The sequence below is a fragment of the Crotalus tigris genome, unplaced genomic scaffold (genome assembly GCF_016545835.1).
Source record: "Crotalus tigris isolate CLP2741 ecotype Arizona unplaced genomic scaffold, ASM1654583v1 scf7180000018127.1262416, whole genome shotgun sequence".
Classification (NCBI taxonomy): domain Eukaryota; kingdom Metazoa; phylum Chordata; class Lepidosauria; order Squamata; family Viperidae; genus Crotalus; species Crotalus tigris.
In genome coordinates, this window is record NW_024096838.1 from 1,179,971 (window position 1) to 1,198,119 (window position 18,149).

The following is an 18,149-nucleotide window of genomic DNA, read 5'->3' on the forward strand; positions in this document are numbered from 1 at the left end:
AATTTTAAGGCATGTGGACTTCAACTCCCAGAATTCCACAGCCAGCTTTGCTGGTTGAGGAATTCTGGGAGTTGAAGTCCACAAGTCTTAAAGTTGCCAAGGTTGAGAACCCCTGCTGTGGAATTCTGGGAGTTGAAGTCCACATGCCTTAAAATTGTCAAGGTTGAGAAACACTGGAATAGAGCATAGAACAGAACAGAACAGAACAAAATAGAGAACAGAACAGAACAGAACAGAACAGAACAGAATAGAATAGAATAGAATAGAATAGAATAGAATAGAATGTACAGGTATAGTATAGGGCAGGGGTAGGCAACCTTGGTTCTTTTATGACTCATGGACTTCAACTCCCAGAATTCCCGAGCCAGCTATGTTGAGGGGAAAGGGAGAGGTTTCCATGCTGAGCCATGCTGGCTCAGGAATTCTGGGAGTTGAAGTCCATGAGTCATAAGAGAGCCAAGGTTGCCTACCCCTGGTATAGGGGGTACCTTGCTCAATAGCAGTAATTGTGAGAGGGACCTCGGAGTCCTAGTGGACAATCACTTAAATAGGAGCCAGCTGTGTGCTGCAGTGGCCAAAAAGGCCAACACAGTGCTGGGCTGCATTAACAGAGGGATAGAATCAAGATCACAAGAAGTGTTAATACCACTTTACAATGCCTTGGTAAGGCCGCACTTGGAATACTGCATCCAGTTTTGGTCACCACGATGTAAAAAAGATGTTGAGACTCTAGAACAGTGGTTCTCAACCTGTGGGTCGGGACCCCATTTGAGTTCGAACGACCATTTCATGGGGGTCGCCAAACAAGGCTGTCCGCCATTTTTTCCCCCTTTTCTTTGGCCACGCCCCTGGCACCCAATGATGTATAAGTGGTTGGGGGTCACCACAACATGGGGAACTGTATTATGGGATCGCGGCATTAGAAAGGTTGAGAACCACTGCTCTAGAAAGGGTACAGAGAAGAGCAACAAAGATGATTAGGGAACTGGAGGCTAAAGCATATAAGAAACGGTTGCTGGAATTGGGTATGTCTAGTTTAATGAAGAGAAGGACGAGGGGGGACATGATAGCAGTGTTCCAATATCTCAGGGGCTGCCCCAAAGAACAGGGAGTCAAGCTATTCTCCAAAGCGCCTGAAGGCAGGACAAGAAGCAACGGATGGAAACTGATCAAAGAGAGATTCAACCTAGAACTAAGGAGAAACTTCCTGACAGTGAGAACAATTAACCAGTGGAACAACCTGCCTCCAAAAGTGGTGAATGCTCCAACACTGGAAGTTTTTAAGAAGAGACCGGACAGCCATTTGTCCAAAATGGTATAGGGTTTCCTGGCTGAGCAGGGGGTTGGACTAGATGATCTCTAAGGTCCCTTCCAACATCATCATCATCATCATCATCATCATTATTATTATTATATATTTGAGCAGTTGCCACAAAGAAGAGAGGGCTCAACTTTTTTTCCAAAGCACCAGAAGGCAACCCAAGAAACAAGGGATGGGAAACTAATCGCGGAGAGAAGCAACCTCGAACTAAAAAGAAATTTCAGAATAACAGAATTGGAAGGAACCTTAGAGGTCATCTAGTCCAACCCCCTGCTGAGGCAGGAAGCCCTCTACCATTTCAGACAAATGATTATTCCAGTGTTGGAGCATTCACAACTTCTGGAGGCAGGTTGTTCCATGGAGATTTCCCTTTTATTTTTCTTGCTGAAATTTTTTCTGCAAAGTAAGTTTTTTATGCACCACAACTCTAGACATTCTTAGGATGGCTCCCGCTGTTGCCCAGATACTGAATTAATTAATGTGTTCCTCATAGATTCCTTCCCTCATCCTGCACTTTGACTTTGTTCCCCCATTTGTTCATTCGTTCATCCGTCCATCCGTTTATTTTGATTCATTGATTTGTTCATTGATTCATTCATCTATTCATTTATTCTTCATATTTTTCAACCGCCCCCGCCCGAAAGGGGAGGAGGTCTGATGGATGCACAACGTAATTAATAAAATTACACATTAAAATCAGAATAATTTAGGATTGAAAAATTTAAAATTATAAAACATTATAAAAATGCGAAAAGATGAATTCCAAAGTGGTGGATTAATACAGGCCGGAGGGTGTGTGTGTGTGTGTGTGAGTTCTCGTGAGGTCAGCCAGCTCCATGTGGTGGGTGCCTGTATCCCTCACACAAGGCCACACACAGCTAATTTTTGATCCCTTTGCAGAAGGCCAAGAAACTGGGGGCTTTCCTCACCTCTGATGGGCAAGATTTCCACAAAGCAGGGGCAATGGTAAAAAAAGACCCTCTTCCTAGAGCAGGGGTAGGCAACCTTGGCTTTTTGATGACTGGTGGACTTCAACTCCCAGAATTCCTGAGCCAGCATGGCTCAGCATGGCAACCTCTCCCTTTCCCCTCAACATGGCTGGCTCAGGAATTCTGGGAGTTGAAGTCCACCAGTCATAAAAGAGCCAAGGTTGCCTACCCCTGTCCTAGACTCCACCAATCAAAGGTCTTTGATTAACATGGTCTGTAGCATGCTTTCCCCACCTGAACTAGTGGGAGGGGCTGATGTGATGGGGCGAAACCAGTTCCATAGGTAGCTTGTCCCTATGCCATATAGGGTTTTATAGGTAATAACCAACACCTTGAATTGGATCTGGAAGCAAACTGGCAACCAGTGCAATTTGCGGAGCAAGGGTGTTATATATGTCCTTTTTGGGGCACCCAACATGGCTCATGGTGCCCCACTCTGCACCAGCTGAAGCTTTCAGATACTTTTAAAGCAGCGGTTCTCAACCTATGGGCCGCGGCCCCATTTGGGGTTGATCGACCATTTCATGGGGGTCGCCAAGCAAGGCTGTCCGCCATTTTTTCCCCCCTTTTCTGGCGGGTGCCTTACCTCCCTTGGGCTGGGCCAGCTGGTGGCCCAGCCGGTGGTCGGCCTGCTCCGTCTCTGCCGCTTGCCAGCTACGCCTTGGCCGGCACAGGGGGTGGCACCACGCATGCGCGGTGCTCCCGGCAGGAAAAGTCCTCGACTTACGACTGGTTTAGTCCTCGACTTATGACCGGTTTAGTCCTCGACTTACGACCAGTTGGGGGGTCGCGGCATTAAAAAGGTTGAGAACCACTGTTTTAAAGGATAACCCCTGTAGAGATCAAGCCAAGTATAATCTTTTATGTAGAATCAATCTTTCGTGTATAACATAACCCAGCTATTGTTCATTTATTTTTGCTTGTTTCTGTCTGTGCCCCATTATATTCTAAATGGTGCTGACCAAAGAAAATGCTTTTGTTACTTTAAACTGGGTTGTTTCAAGAGAAAACCTAGCTAAGAAACTGCAACACTTCGCTCCTCTCCCACCCCTTCTCTCTCCTTGGATCTTAAAAAGTGTCAAATTCCCTTCTGCTTCTCTGCCATGGTTTTAAAATGGAACAGCTTTTTGCCTCTCTGTGAATTAACAAAGTTAATGGGTTAATTGCCTGCTATTGTGTAGTCAAGCTTAGAGATGCAGAAATGTAAGCTAGAATAAATAAGGAGATTCAAAGGAACTTTTTGGATGCTGAGGAATCTTGTAATGTGTATTAGTTATAAAAAGAAGAACTTTTCTGATTAGGAGCCCTTCCTTTCTCCGCTGTCTCACAGAAGTGCCTGCGTGTGGCAAGAGATTGAAGGGCCCAGCCTATAACTTTTTTTTTAAAACAAATTTTATTGTTTTTTTAATTTTTAAAACAAAGTGCTCGAGACACATTGTGGTGCTGGGTAATCAAAAATCCAAAAATAAAACATATATAGATAACACAATCGGTACATCAAATACTCCCTCTCTATTTCCCTCACATAGCTTATAGTCTATTTCTAACTTAAATTTCTATTAATCCCAGACCTGTTTTAAAGCTTTATACAATTACCATAATCAAATTTAACTTTAAATAACCACATTATCAGTTCAAGTATCCCTTCCAAATATATTCTAATTCTTTAATTTTATCATAAATCTTGTTTATTCCTTCTTCCACTAATATCTCCCATTTATTGATCTATCCCATCATCTTGTTGAAATAACATTCAATTAATTATTAGTTCAGTCCCATTCTAGAATACCTCTTCAATTTTCTTCATTCCATTATATAATAATTTTCATAGAAATAAACCTATTATTCCAAAAATACATTCTTACTTTATTTAATGTATATATTCTAATAATCAACCATTTTTGTTACTTCTAACTCAAGAGCTTAAGCTTTAAATCAATCCATAGTTCTAAAATGCCTGAAATCCAGTATATACAGTTTTAAATTTCCCTTTTTAGTCTTATTCCAGGCTTCTTTTTCTGCCAAGCAGGTTTCCACAACGCTTCCCTTGCAGCCAATAGGTCTCTCTTTGTTGCTTTTGATGCCATTTGAGGCAGTAATAAGCCTCCCATCCTCTGCATTGGACTGACCTATAACTTTGATTAAAGGAATAAAGCTGTGTTTATTTCAGAATGCCTCATGTTCAGAGTCTCAGTGGGATTTATTAGGATTCTGAGCTGAAAAACCTTACAACCCCATGTAGGTGCATTAGAATAGTCCAATCGGGAGATGACCAGGGCACGAGTGACCGAGTGATTATTTGGACTCCTGTCTCTTCAAATTCAGAAAATAGACAAAAAAAACCCTGTTAGAACTCATCTCTATTGCTATAGGTATGAATCTTGAAAACCTAACTCCCTCTTATACCAAAAAGAGTCAAGGCAGGCCAATCTTGAGTTTCTTCCTCACCCCCTCTTGCCTTCCTGGGCTAAGCTGATATTTATGTAACAGCTGCCGCATACTTTCTTCAAAACCATCCCATGCAAACCTTCAGTCCCACTTCCTGTACCTTAATGGGCTACTGGCCCAAGGCCTGTTTTCAGGGCAAGGAGGGAGGCATGGCAGAATCTGCACCCAGTCCTTTCTCCTTGTAGCTTCTTTTCTTCACAGTGCATTTCCTAAGGACACAAAAAGGGTTGAGGGGGGAGAGAACTAGATTTTTTCTTCAGACATTTATACTTTTTGATCATTTCTGATCTGAATATCATAGGTATACCAGTTTTAACTACCCACTAATATTAACATACCTCTGGCTAGGCTGGACTCAATGCTTTGTAAACTCAACGCTTTGTGAACATTAGTACATTTGATCCTGGAAAGAAAACTGTCACACAGAATTAATGACACTTGGGCAATAAATCAAAAGTGACGGACTCTGTTTGATTTTGGATAAGTGACTGCATCCCAGTCTAAATGGTCAGGAGATAACCCTTGTAAACAGTACTTTCACAATGAAGTAGGGGTTGACCTGGTTAAATCCTTAGGTAGGAACAAACATCTGGGCCTCCATAACCAAAAGACAGGAATACAGGAATTTTTTTTAAAAAAAATATTACTTAATTTATTTTCCCTTCTTTTAGAAGCTTAAGGCAATGTTTACTTCTAAATTTTGTCCCCAACAACCTCAGTGATGAATCTAAAATGACCCCATAATAGGACCCAACAGACTGAGATTTGAGGTTTAAGGCACAGTTAAACTGTCCTTGATTCGGTTTTAGAGGAAAGCTGTGTGCAATCTTGCATCTTCTATTTTCACCGTGGCTCAGGGAAACCTCTTTTTCAAGGACTGAGCTAAAATAAGAGCTATGACGTTTATTTATCACTTTGTATTCTAAAACCAAGTTAATTTACTCCAATTCCAGATTTCCTGACACTTTCTCCACTATTCTTGAAGGGGGGGGGGGCTTTCCTTTGTTTTCAGATTATCGTCAAAAATTTTTGTGCATGCACATTGCCTTCTGTTGCTGCTTCCTCCCTTTTCCTACTTCAAGCACTTGTGTTAGGATATTTAATTTAGTAGCTGGAACAGTAAAATGGACAATGGGCCAGAACACACGGTTGAAGTTGATTGGTTGGAGAGTGCTGGCTCCTGCATGAGGCAATCTATGCTATGATTGGTTATTGTGGGGGTAAAGGAGGAGTTTCCCTTTTTCTCCACTTTTTTCTTCTGTGTGCTTTGTATGCTGTTTAGATTTACCTCATGTTCCTGCATTCCTGACCATCTTGTCTGCTCATGCATGACATAATCTATGCTGTGATTGGTTGATGTGGGTATAAAGGGGGAGTTTCCCTTTTTTCCCGCCTTTTTCTTCTGTTGCTCTGTATGCTATTTAGATTTACCTCATGTTTCTGCGTTCCTGACTAACTTGTCTGTTGTAGATATAAACGTTAAAAATATTTATTTATATAAAACTACAAGTTCATGTCAGTGTCTCTGACTTCATCTGGACACCTGCTGTGCAATTTCATAACAGCTTGCATCTGTGCTTTCAGTAAATTCTACTCTGGGATCCTACCAGTTGCAGAAACGGTTGCTGGAATTGGGTATGTCTAGTTTAACAAAGAGAAGGATGAGGGGGGACATGATAGCAGTGTCCCAGTATCTCAGGGGCTGTCACAAAGAAGAGGGAGTCAATCTGTTCTCCAAAGCACCTGAAGGCAGGACAAGAAGCAACGGATGGAAACTAATCAAGAAGAGAACCAACCTAGAATTAAGAAGAAATTTCCTGATAGAACTATTAATCAATGGAACAACTTGCCTCCAGAAGTTGTGGATGCTCCATCACTGAAGGTTTTGAAGAAGAGATTGGACAATCATTTGTCTGAAATCGTATAAAATTTTCTGCTTGAGCATGGGGTTGGACTAGAAAAACTCCAAGGTTTCTTCCACTCCGCTATTCTGCTATTCTAGTTCCTTTTCCTCAAACTACTAACCCCTTCATCTCTCAAACTAGTTTGCCAACCTCTTCCATATGTTTTATTTTTTTGAAACCAACATGTCATGTGATTGCTTAACCCCAATAAGAATCTTTGCAAGATGCAGCCATCATTTCATTTTGCTGTCTTTCTTACACACCCGTGTCTTTAATCAGGAAGGCCAAGGCAGTTCGCAACTAGTTAAACTGTAAAACAGAAAGATATTGGAACACTGCTATCATGTCCCCCCTTGTCCTTCTCTTCGTTAAACTAGACATACCCAATTCTAGCAACCGTTCCTTATATGTTTTAGCCTCCAGTCCCCTAATCATCTTTGTTGTTCTTCTCTGCACTCTTTCTAGAGTCTCAACATCTTTTATACATCGTGGTGACCAAAACTGGATGCCGTATTCCACGTGTGGCCTTACCAAGGCATTGTAAAGTGGTATTAATACTTCACGTGATCTTGATTCTCTCCCTCTGTTAATGCAGCCCAGCATTGTGTTGGCTTTTTTGGCAGCTGCAGCACACGGCTGGCTCATATTGAAATGATTGTCCATAAACCCTTCCATTCCCTACCATCCAGTCAGAGCTGAAGAAGTTCCTTAGATGAGAAGCAAAGCGTCTTCAAAGAAGAACCAGAAAGTCCAGTTGCCTCCTGAAAAAGGACGTTTTGGGACAAGCATGACCTTGAGGACTGACAATCTCCATAGACCTCCCCAGATTAGGATATGGAGCAAGACTGGTTAGGGAGGTATTTGGAGAAGTAATGTTTCTCTCACCTGATGCTTTTCATCCTCTGCTTGGGTCAGGAGGAAGCCTTCGGCCAGGGCTACAGCCTGAGAACTGGTCTCTGCTCCACATTCTCTCACCCAGTTGGCCATCTCCACGGGAAGGTCAGTGAGAAAACACTCTAGGACAGTGGTTCTCAACCTGTGGCTTGGGACCCCATTTGGGGTCGAACGACCATTCCACGGGGGTCGCCAAACAACGCAGTCCACCATTTTTTTCCCCTTTTCCTTAGCTGTGCTACTCCCTTTTATTCTATTGGCTTTTGAAAGCCAATAGAATAGACTCTCTTGAATAGAGTCTAATTCTATTGGCTTTCAAAAGCCAATAGGAATTGTCCAGGTTGTCTCTGCCCTGCTGAGCCCATCAAAAGCCCCATTCTGCAAACGGTGCTGCAAGTTGTCTGCAGCGAAGGCGAGCTGTCTGGAAGTTTCCACTCCTCCCTGCTGAGCAACTACTAAAAATGTAAGTAAAAGAAGGCCAGGGGTGGGAGGCGGGAGGCCGGCGGGCGCAGGGAGGGTTGCTGGCGCGTGTGGGGCCCAGCGGGTGCTTTACCTCCCTTGGGCTGGGTCAGCTGGTGGCCCAGCCGGTGGTTGGCCTGCGCCGTCTCTGCCGCTTGCCAGCTACGCCTCGGCCGGCGCAGGGGGCAGCACCACGCATGTGCAGCGCTCCCGGGCAGGGAAAGCCCTCGACTTACGACCGGTTGGGTAGTTCTCGACTTACGACCGGTTGGGTAGTCCTCGACTTACGACCGGTTGGGGGTCGTGGCATTAAAAAGGTTGAGAACCACTGCTCTAGGACTACCATATCCAGCATCTGAGCCTTAGTGTTTCTTTCTGGTTGCAGCCACTCAAGGCAAAGGCGGTGGAGACAGCTGCAAAGTTCTCTTGGTCCTTGGCTCTCCGGGGAGAAGAATCTCCTGCACTGCTGGGGTTGGACTTTCCAAGGGAAGGTTCCTTCTACCTGGACCTTCTGGCTGAAGTCGGCGTGGGCATCATGAATGAGGTCCTTGGCTTCCCACTTCTCTCCAGGCTTCCCCAGAGACCCAAAGTGTTTGACGGGCTCTTGTGAATCTGCAGAGGTGTTTTCTCTGCGGAACGCAGCGCTGGTGAGTCTCCATCACGGCCCTTTAGGAGAGCACTTGGAGCTCCCTCTTTCGCCTTTTCCTGCAAGGAAGGAAACTTCAAGGTGAGCCTGTTGCTCTTCCCTCTTTTGCATTTCACCCCCCCACACACACACAACTTAGCAGAAGGGATGTTCCACATTTGGGTCGGGATGTGTCTTCTTCCCAAAGGGGACAGTCAGAGCCCTTCTCGGCTCCCCATGGTTTCCTTATTCCTCTGCATATATTCCAAGATGGGTCTTTCCTGCAGCCTCCCACCGGGGGTCCCCCAGCTCTCCTCTCCTCCAAAACTGCAGCTTATTCAAAGCTTTGAATAAGCCCGGTTGTTCAGAAAAGAGGCAACCACAAGCCTGATTTTTTTTGGGGGGGGGGGGGACAGCCTGTCCCAAAAGGAAAGGCTTTTTCCAGAGCAGCCCCTCCCCTCCGGGGTCTGCAAGCAGGGATTCCCTGAAAAGAGGGGGGGGTCCCCTTAAAAAGGAAATGGGGAATCCTCATCAGACAGATCCTCTATCCAGGGATTCTCAACCTTGGCAACTTTAAGACTTGTGGACTTCAATTCCCAGAATTCCTCAGCCAGCAAAGCTGGCTGAGGAATTCTGGGAATTGAAGTCCACAAGTCTTAAAGTTGCCAATGCATACATGGCAGCCTGCTCGGGTTGAGCGATGCTGCTGCGCCCAGCGCAGATGCTGCGATCCCTTTCCTTGCGCTTGCAAAAGATCCGCGCTTGGACGCTGCTCTCTCTCTCTCTCTCTCCGCCACATCACTTATAGAGTTAACGGGAGTGAGTGCTGCTTCCTAGAGGGGCAAATCCCCGGGCAATGCCTCCTCAAAGAATTCCACCTTCCCTCCCACTCAGCGAGCTGCGATAAGGGAGGGGGGGATTATCCCGCGCATGCTCAGTTGCCGTCCAAAGCAGGATCGGCCTAGGGCGCAATTTTAAAAGGGCGGAGAGAGCGCCTCCTGGTGGCTGTAGCTGGGCGTGCAGAGAAAAGTCCGCTGAAGGGTGCAAATAGTGAGAAAATGTCTGTGGAGATTCTCAGCCATCCAGGGTTATTATGGTTGTCCTATAGGTGTTTTTTGTTTTTTGTTTTCCAGGAGGCAACTGGACTTTCTTTCTCTCTCTCCCTCTCTTTGAAGAAGTTTCGCTTCTCATCCAAGAAGGATTTATACTCCTTGCAGCCAGCTGGTGATTTGCATTACTCAGGTGACCCTGAGGACACAGGGAAACTTCTAAATCAGGGGTATCAAACTGCCTCCCCCCCCCCCGGCCAAATGCATCACCAAATTCTCCCACCCCATTGTTGGCAATGGAGAAAAAGCTCTGATACGTCCTGTGACATCACGTGACGTCGAGAGTTAAACGGGCTCAACAACTCTCTAAAAGAATGCAAATGACCAGCTGTCTGCAAGGTGTATAAATCCTTCCATTCCCCACCATCCAGTCAGAGCTGAAGAAGCTCCTTGGATGAGGAGCAAAAAACATCTTCAAAGAAAAACAAGAAAGTCCAGTTGCTTCCTGAAAAAGCACCTTTGGGACAACCATGACACGGATGACTGTGAATCTCCATAGTCATTTAGCTATGCACTTTGGGAGGAACACCCTTCAAATGGTGTGGGAGTATGAACGGATTTCCCAAAAACATTGCAGACTACCGGAACCATTTGTCCTTCAGTTTGAGATGCAGACTTGGATTTCAGAAAGGCACTTGACAAAGTAGACCACAACCTACTACTTGAGAAGATAGAAAAATGTGGGTTAGACAGCATCATCACCTGATGGATCCATAGCTGGCTGACAGGCCGTACTCAGCGTGTGGTCCTCAATGGAACCGCATCTACATGGAGGGACGTGTGTAGTGGAGTGCCCCAGGGCTCTGTTCTGGGCCCAGTGCTCTTCAGCATCTTCATCAACGATCTGGACGAGGGGATAGATGGGGAACTCATCAAATTTGCAGACGACACCAAGCTGGAGGAATAGCCAACACTCCAACAGGCTTAGGATACAGGAGGATCTGGACAGACTTGAACACTGGGCGCTATCTAACAAAATGAAATTCAGTGGTGAAAAAAGTAAGGTTCTACATTTAGGCAAGAAAAACCAAATGTACAGGTATAGTATAGGGGCTACCTTGCTCAATAGTAGTAACTGTGAGAGGGATCTCAGAGTCCTAGTGGACAATCATTTAAATATGAGCCAGCCGTGTGCTGCAGTTGCCAAAAAGGCCAACACAATGCTAGGCTGCATTAACAGAGGGATGGAATCAAGATCACGTGAAGTATTAATACCACTTTACAATGCCTTGGTAAGGCCACACTTGGAATACTGCATCCAGTTTTGGTCACAGCAATGTAAAAAAGATGTTGAGACTCTAGAAAGAGTACAGAGAAGAGCAACAATGATAATTAGGGGACTGGAGGCTAAAACATATAAGGAACGGTTGCTGGAATTGGGTATGTCTAGTTTAATGAAGAGAAGGACAAGGGGGGACATGATAGCAGTGTTCCAATATCTCAGGGGCTGCCACAAAGAAGAGGGAGTCAAGCTGTTCTCCAAAGCGCCTGAAAGGAGGACAAGAAGCAACGGGTGGAAACTAACCAAAGAGAGAAGCAACCAAGAACTAAGGAGAAACTTCCTGACAGTGAGAACAATTAACCAGTGGAACAACCTACCTCCAGAAGTGGTGAATGCTCCAACACTGGAATTTTTAAGAAGAAACTTCGGACAGCCATTTGTCCGAAATGGTATAGGGTTTCCTGCCTGAGCAGGGGGTTGGACTAGATGACCTCCAAGGTCCCTTCCAACTTTATCATTATTATTATTATCCCCAACAGCCTGCACCTGTCTTCAAGAGGGAAGGGACGCAGGACAGAAACCATCCTGCAGCCAAGAAGGTTCCACACCCATTTGCACAATTCAAGTGACCCTGAGTACACAAGTAAACCTCCAAATGGCCTCAATGACTCTCTAAATCAGTGGTTCTCAACCTTTTTAATGCCGTGACCCCCAACCGGTCATAAGTCGAGGACTACTCAACCGGTCGTAAGTCAAGGACTACTCAACTGGTGCAGCACCGTTTGCAGAATGGGACTTTTGGCGGGCTCAGCAGGGCAGAGACAGCCTGGACAATTCCTATTGGCTTTTGAAAGCCAATAGAATTAGACTCTATTCAAGAAGAGTCTATTCTATTGGCTTTCAAAAGCCAATAGAATAAAAGGGAGTAGCACAGCTAAGGAAAAGGGGGGAAAAAATGACGGACTGCGTTGTTTGGCGACCCCCATGAAATGGTCGTTCGACCCCAAATGGGGTCCTGACCCACAGGTTGAGAATCATTGATCTAAATGAATGCAAATGACCAGCTGTCTGCAAGGTGTATAAATCCTTCCATTCACCACCATCCAGGCGGAGCTGAAGAAGCTCCTTGAATGAGAAGCAAAACGTCTTCAGAGGAAAAACAGTGCTGAAGGAGTTCCTTGGAGGAGCGAAATGTCTTCAGAGAAAAACAAGAAAGCCCAGTTGCCTCCTGAAAAAGCACCTTAGGAAACGAATCAAGAGAGCCCCAGAAGTTACCTTAATACTAGATTGCTGGGATGGCTGTTTTTTTTTTTTGCTCTGTACAGGCGGTTCTTGGGTTATAACTGTTTGTTTAGTGACCGTTCATAATAATAAACTTTAAAGTCATTGTATGCGTATACACAGTATACACATACAACGAACTTTACGTGACACCCAAAGACCAGGTCCCACACACATAATCCCCAAACACACTCCCACCCACCACAATTCCCCACCCCTAAAACCGCCCAAACATCCACCCAACAGATCAAGGAATACTGTCCAACAGTTCACTGATGGTGGCCTTTTAGTTCATTATTAAGTGCAATTATAGCTCTGGGATAAAGACTATTCAGAAAACGTGTGGTCCGAATTTTAAATGTTCTATATCAGCGGTTGGGTCGATCGACCTCTTTTCGGGGGTCGCCAAAGGCGGCGATCCGCCATTTTGTCCCCTCCGGGGGGGGCGGTGCCACACATGCACGGTGCGCATGGGGGCGGCGGCGCGCCTCTGGGGGCGGCGCTGCGCATGCGCCCCGTACATGGGGGCGGCGGCGTGCCTCCGGGGGGCGCCGCCGCGCATGCGCGCCGCACGTGGGGGCAGCGGCGTGCCGCCGCGCGTGGGGGGGCACCACCGCGCCTGCGCGCCGCGCGCGGTGGGGCGCCATGCGCGCTGCACCGCGCATGCGCATAATGTTTGTGTGACGGGGGTCGCCGTCACACAAACATTGAGAACCCCTGTTCTATATCTTTTGCCAGAAGGCAACAGTCCAAAGAGATTGTAAGCAGGATGGGAAGAGTCTCTGAGAATGTTATGCAACTTCCTCAAACAGCGAGATTCGAAGATGTTGTCCAGGGCTGGTAGCAATGGCACTGAAAAAAGGGAGTCATAGCCGATGTTCATGCTAACAGCCGTCGCAGCATCCCCGTGGTCATGTGATCAAAGTTCAAATACTGGGCAACTGGTTCATATTTATGACGGTCGCAGTGTACTGGGATCATGTGATTGCCTGGACTTCATCATGCTGGCTGGGAAATTCTGGGGTTTGAAGTTAAAAAAGCCTCTAGTGTTGGAGCACTCACAACTTCTGGAGGCAAGTCGTTCCACTGATTAATTGAAAAATTAATTAAAAAGATTAGACAACCATTTATTCAGAATGGTGTCTGAGTCTCCTGCTCAAAGAGGGCTTGGTCTAGATGACCTCTAAGGTCCCTTCCATCTCTGATATTCTATGATTCTATAATTTTGTTTTGGCTCAGATATTTTCATATTCCTGGGCAACAGGTATGGGGAAATAGAATAATCAGGTTGCTCTCGGTCAGCTTAGCCTCACTGAGCAGTGAGGTCAAACTTTTTGATTTTTTTTCTATATAACGCCTCTTTTCCAATTTTTTTTAACAATTATTCTGCCTTTATCGATTCGGAAATTAAATTCCATAATACGGCTTATCTATTTTTATTTTGTTAATAGGTTTGGGAATAGATTCCTGTTCTAAAATATGGCTATGAAAGCTGGACACTGAATGAGAGAATAGAAAAAGAGAAAAAGAAATAGAGAAATTAATGTAATGTAATGTAATGTAATGGAATGGAATAGAATAGAAAAAGAGAAAAAGAAATAGAGAAATTAATGGAATGGAATGGAATAGAATAGAAAAAGAATAGAATAGAATAGAAAAAAGAATAAAATAGAATAGAAAAAAGAAGAATAGAATAGAATGGAATGGAATGGACTGGACTAGACTAGACTAGACTAGACTAGACTAGACTAGACTAGACTAGACTAGAATAGAATAGAATAGAATAGAATAGAATAGAATAGAATAGAATAGAATAGAATAGAATTCTTTAGTGACCAAGTGTGATTGGACCCACAAGGAATTTGCCTCTGGTGCAGAAGCTCTCAAGTGTACATATAAACAGCAAGTAATAGGTCATAGATCACAATAAAGAACAATTGAGAAATCATAAGAAACCAATAGAAGATTATGAATTTGGAAGTGATCCAAATAGTATAGTAGACTCTAGTATAGTAGACTCTAGAAAGAATACCTAGAGTACAGAGAAGAGCAACAAAGATGATTAGGGGACTGGAGGCTAAAGCATATAAGAAATGGTTGCTGGAATTGGGTGTGTCTAGTTTAATGAAGAGAAGGACAAGGGGGGACAGGATAGCAATGTTCCAATATCTCAGGGGCTGCCCCAAAGAAGAGGGAGTCAAGCTATTTTCCAAGGCGCCTGAAGGCAGGACAAGAAGCAACGGGTGGAAACTAACCAAGGAGAGAAGCAACCTAGAACTAAGGAGAAACTTCCTGACAGTTAGAACAATTAACCAGTGGAACAACCTGCCTCCAGAAGCGGTGAATGCTCCAACACTGGAAGTTTTTAAGAAGAGACTGGACAGCCATTTGTCCGAAATGGTATAGGGTTTCCTGCCTGAGCAGGGGGTTGGACTAGATGACCTCCAAGGTCCCTTCCAACTTTATTATTATTATTATTATTATTATTATTATTATTATTATTATTATTATTATTATTATTATTATATAATAGTATATACTGCAGTATAAGATTCAATAATAGATCACCGAAGAAATAAAGACTGTAGTAGTAATTATTTGTATTATTACATTTATACCATGCCTTTCTATTTCTATAAACACTCAAGTCAGCTTACAAAAAAATGTAAGGACAAGAAGATGCAGAACACTCCTAGTATTTTTATGGGCTTTCCCTGATGTGGATACTTTTATGGGACAGAAGGTAACAGCTCTGAGTAAAGCTTTTCCCGCACTCCAGACATTTATAGCCTTTCTCTCCATGGTGGATGTTCCTATGGTAAGAAAGGTGACTGCTCCTGCTGAAGCTCTTCCCGCACTCCAGACATTTGTAGGGTTTTTCTCCCATGTGGATCCTTTGATGGTAGATGAGGTAACAGCTTTGAGTGAAGCTCTTTCCGCACTCCAGACATTTAAACGGCTTCTCTCCCGGGTGGATGTTTTTATGGGAAGACAGGTGACTGCTTCGAATGAAGCTCTTCCCACACTCCAGGCATTTGTAGGGTTTCTCCCCGGTGTGAATCCTTTTATGGATCGTGAGATCCGTGCTGCCCCGGAAAGTCTTCCCGCATTCCGTGCACTTTAACGATCTCTCCCCTGTGTGGATCCTCCGGTGGGCCTGAAAGGCACTACGGTCTCTGAAGCACCTTCCGCAGTCCGCGCACTTATACGGTTTCTCCCCCGTGTGGATCCTCATGTGGTTAGGCAGGTGGCTGCTCCACCTGAAAGTTTTTCCACACTCCACGCACATATATGGCTTCTCCCCAGTGTGGATCCGCATGTGGCAAGTGAGGTGACCCCTCTGAATGAAGCTCTTTCCACACTCCGCGCATTGAAAGGGTTTCTCCCCGGTATGGATCCGTTTGTGCAACGTCAGGTTGCTGCTCATGGTGAAACCCTTCCCGCACTCCGTACATTTGAAGGGTTTCTCGCCGGTGTGAACCCTTTTGTGAGAGGTAAGGTCGGTATTGCGTCGAAAGCTTTTTCCGCATTCCGTGCATTTGTAGGGCTTCTCCCCCGTGTGGATCCTCTTGTGGGAAGTGAGGGAACTGGAGTGGCTAAAGGTTTTTCCACACTCCGTGCATTTATATGGTTTGTTTTCTGGGGAGACGCTCTGATGCAAAGTCAGAGGGAAGTTCTCATAGTAAGTCTTCACGCGGTCTCTGCGTTCGCAAGCTTTCGCTTTTGTGTGGATTCTGCAATCTTTGGTTCTATCAGGTTTATCTTTGAACAATTTCCCATACCTTGAATTCTCTCCTTTTGTCTTTCCCTTGTGATTTTCTTGGGTCTGGAAGTCCTGTATTTCCACACTTTGAGTAACTGAGAACGTCTCACCCTGTTTGCTTCGCTGATTGTCCTCCCCTTGTTGTGGTCTCCACATGTTTTGAAACATCTCTTCTTGTCCTTCATACTTAATTGTTTGCAATGCAAATATCCTTGTCTTCTCATTATTCTTATTTTCTTTTCCATCACCTGTATGGGGGGGGGGAGAAAAAAATGAGTAATAACCATTAGGATAATGAAGAAACATTAACTCCCATGAAAACTTAAACTCCACGAGTTGCAATTATTCTCCAGCATTTCAAATCTTTCCCTCCTATTTGTTTGTTTGTTTCATTCATTCATTCTGTTCATATGGCATAACAGAATACAGCATTAATGCACACAATTCATTAAAAACAGCATTTAAAAATGTCCTTTCCTCTTTCTAAACTTGGAAACCAAGATGATGCATTAATTATTATTCGGTCCCGGAAAATAATATGATTTCTTTGTTCTGCTAATTTTCATGTTTCATTATACACAAATGCATCCCTTCCTACCTCTGAAACCCAATGTTGGATTAATTTCCATTAGAATGTATGAACAAATTTAACATGAGGCTATAGAAAGGTAAGAAAATCAATCTATTACAGAAGATGGCCTTTGGGATTTTTTGAAGATTTTTGAAGAGTTGTAGCAAGTGCACAGTTTTATAATTTCTTCACTGGAACTAGCAACTCTACCTTCCCCATTCTTACAAATGTCCCCACCCAACTGTCTTATTACGTTCATACAAAGAAGCTTGCCAAATTATGAAGACCAAAAGCATAAATTAACATGGCCACGGAGAAAGGAAGACATAAGGAGCTGACATGGCATGGAGACCAACATCACAAACATCATCCATATATTGTTACTGGTAAGATTTAACAAAAGCAGAAAAATCCACAAAAATGCTGCCTCGAAACTTTAAACAAGACTTGGCCAAAACTTTTTAAAGATGCCCTTATCAAATCTCTCCGTAACCTCAAGGTCCCCGGAGACATAGATCAATGGTGGCGAACCTATGGCACGGGTGCCAGAGGTGGCACTCGGAGCTCTCTCTGTGGGCACAGGCACTGTCTCCCCAGCCCCGCCTCTTCCCACGGCCCCCTCTTCACCAGCAGCCCTCCCGGAGGAGAGTTGCCCCTGGGTGCGGCCCACACGAAGCAGCGGAGCCAAGGACATGGTAGCTGGGCAGCGGGGACAAGACTCCGCCCTTGCGCCCCGTTGCACGCAGATGATGCTGCGGGGCACGAGCGGAGGGCATGGCCGCCATGACGTTGCTGGGCTGCCTGGGTGATCTGTGGCGGCGGTGGGTGGCCCAGTGGGCAGGGCGGAGCGGGGACGGGGGTTGGGGGGGCAGTTTTTAGGCACTCGGTCTCTAAAAGGTTCGCCATCACTGACATAGATCTTCTCGGCTTTAAAACTAAAACACAAGGTTTGCTTTTTAGTTCAGGTAGTCCTCGACTTAACTGAGCCCAAAATTTATGTTGGTAACTGAGACATTTGACAAGTGAGTTTTGCCCCATTTTATCACCTTTCTTACCACAGTTGTTAAGTGAATCATTGTAGCTGTTAAGTTAGCCGTGGTGGCACAGTGGTCAGAATGCAGTACTGCAGGCTAACTCACTGCTCACTCCAGGAGTTCGATCCTCACCGGCTCAAGATTGACTCAGCCTTCCATCCTTCTGAGGTAAAATGAAGACCCAGATTGTTGGGGGCAACAGGCTGACTCTGTAAACCGCTTAGAGAGGGCTGTAAAGCACCGCAAAGTGGTATATAAGTCTAAGTGCTATTCAGTGCTGGAAAAATGAGAATATACCATCAGAGGAAGAAGTGATAAGAAAAATCCTGGACTGTGCTGAGATGGACAAATTAACAAAAGAGATAAAAGAAAAGGAAGACACAGAGTACTATATAACATGAAACAAGTGGTATAACTGGTTGGAGACTAGAAATAATAGAGAAGAATAAATATGGAAAGGTCAAAAGTGAAAATATGTGTATAATAATGTATAATAATAATCATATGAATTATTCTTAGTAAGAAGTAG

At 44.6% G+C, this 18,149-nt stretch overlaps 1 protein-coding gene and 1 long non-coding RNA gene across 7 annotated transcripts in view; both read right to left on the bottom strand.

Moving 5' to 3' along the window:
* Window positions 1-3,684: 3,684 nt before the first annotated feature.
* Window positions 3,685-6,443, bottom strand: LOC120310188. The gene is made up of 2 exons (XR_005557290.1): window positions 5,097-6,443; window positions 3,685-4,967 (listed from the first exon to the last, which is right to left on the bottom strand). It is a non-coding gene; the product is annotated as an uncharacterized LOC120310188 (long non-coding RNA).
* An 8,392-nt stretch (window positions 6,444-14,835) lies between these two features.
* LOC120310186 (zinc finger protein 420-like) overlaps window positions 14,836-18,149 on the bottom strand; it is a 32,297-nt gene continuing 28,983 nt past the window's right edge. For 5 of the 6 annotated variants that reach the window (XM_039348315.1, XM_039348318.1, XM_039348319.1 and 2 more), the window contains one exon: window positions 14,837-16,263. In XM_039348315.1, the coding sequence (XP_039204249.1) occupies window positions 14,954-16,263 (1,310 nt within the window). In that variant the 3' untranslated portion in view covers window positions 14,837-14,953. Of the gene's footprint in view, window positions 16,264-18,149 lie in introns of all 6 variants that reach the window. The other variant, XM_039348320.1, reaches the window with a different exon arrangement.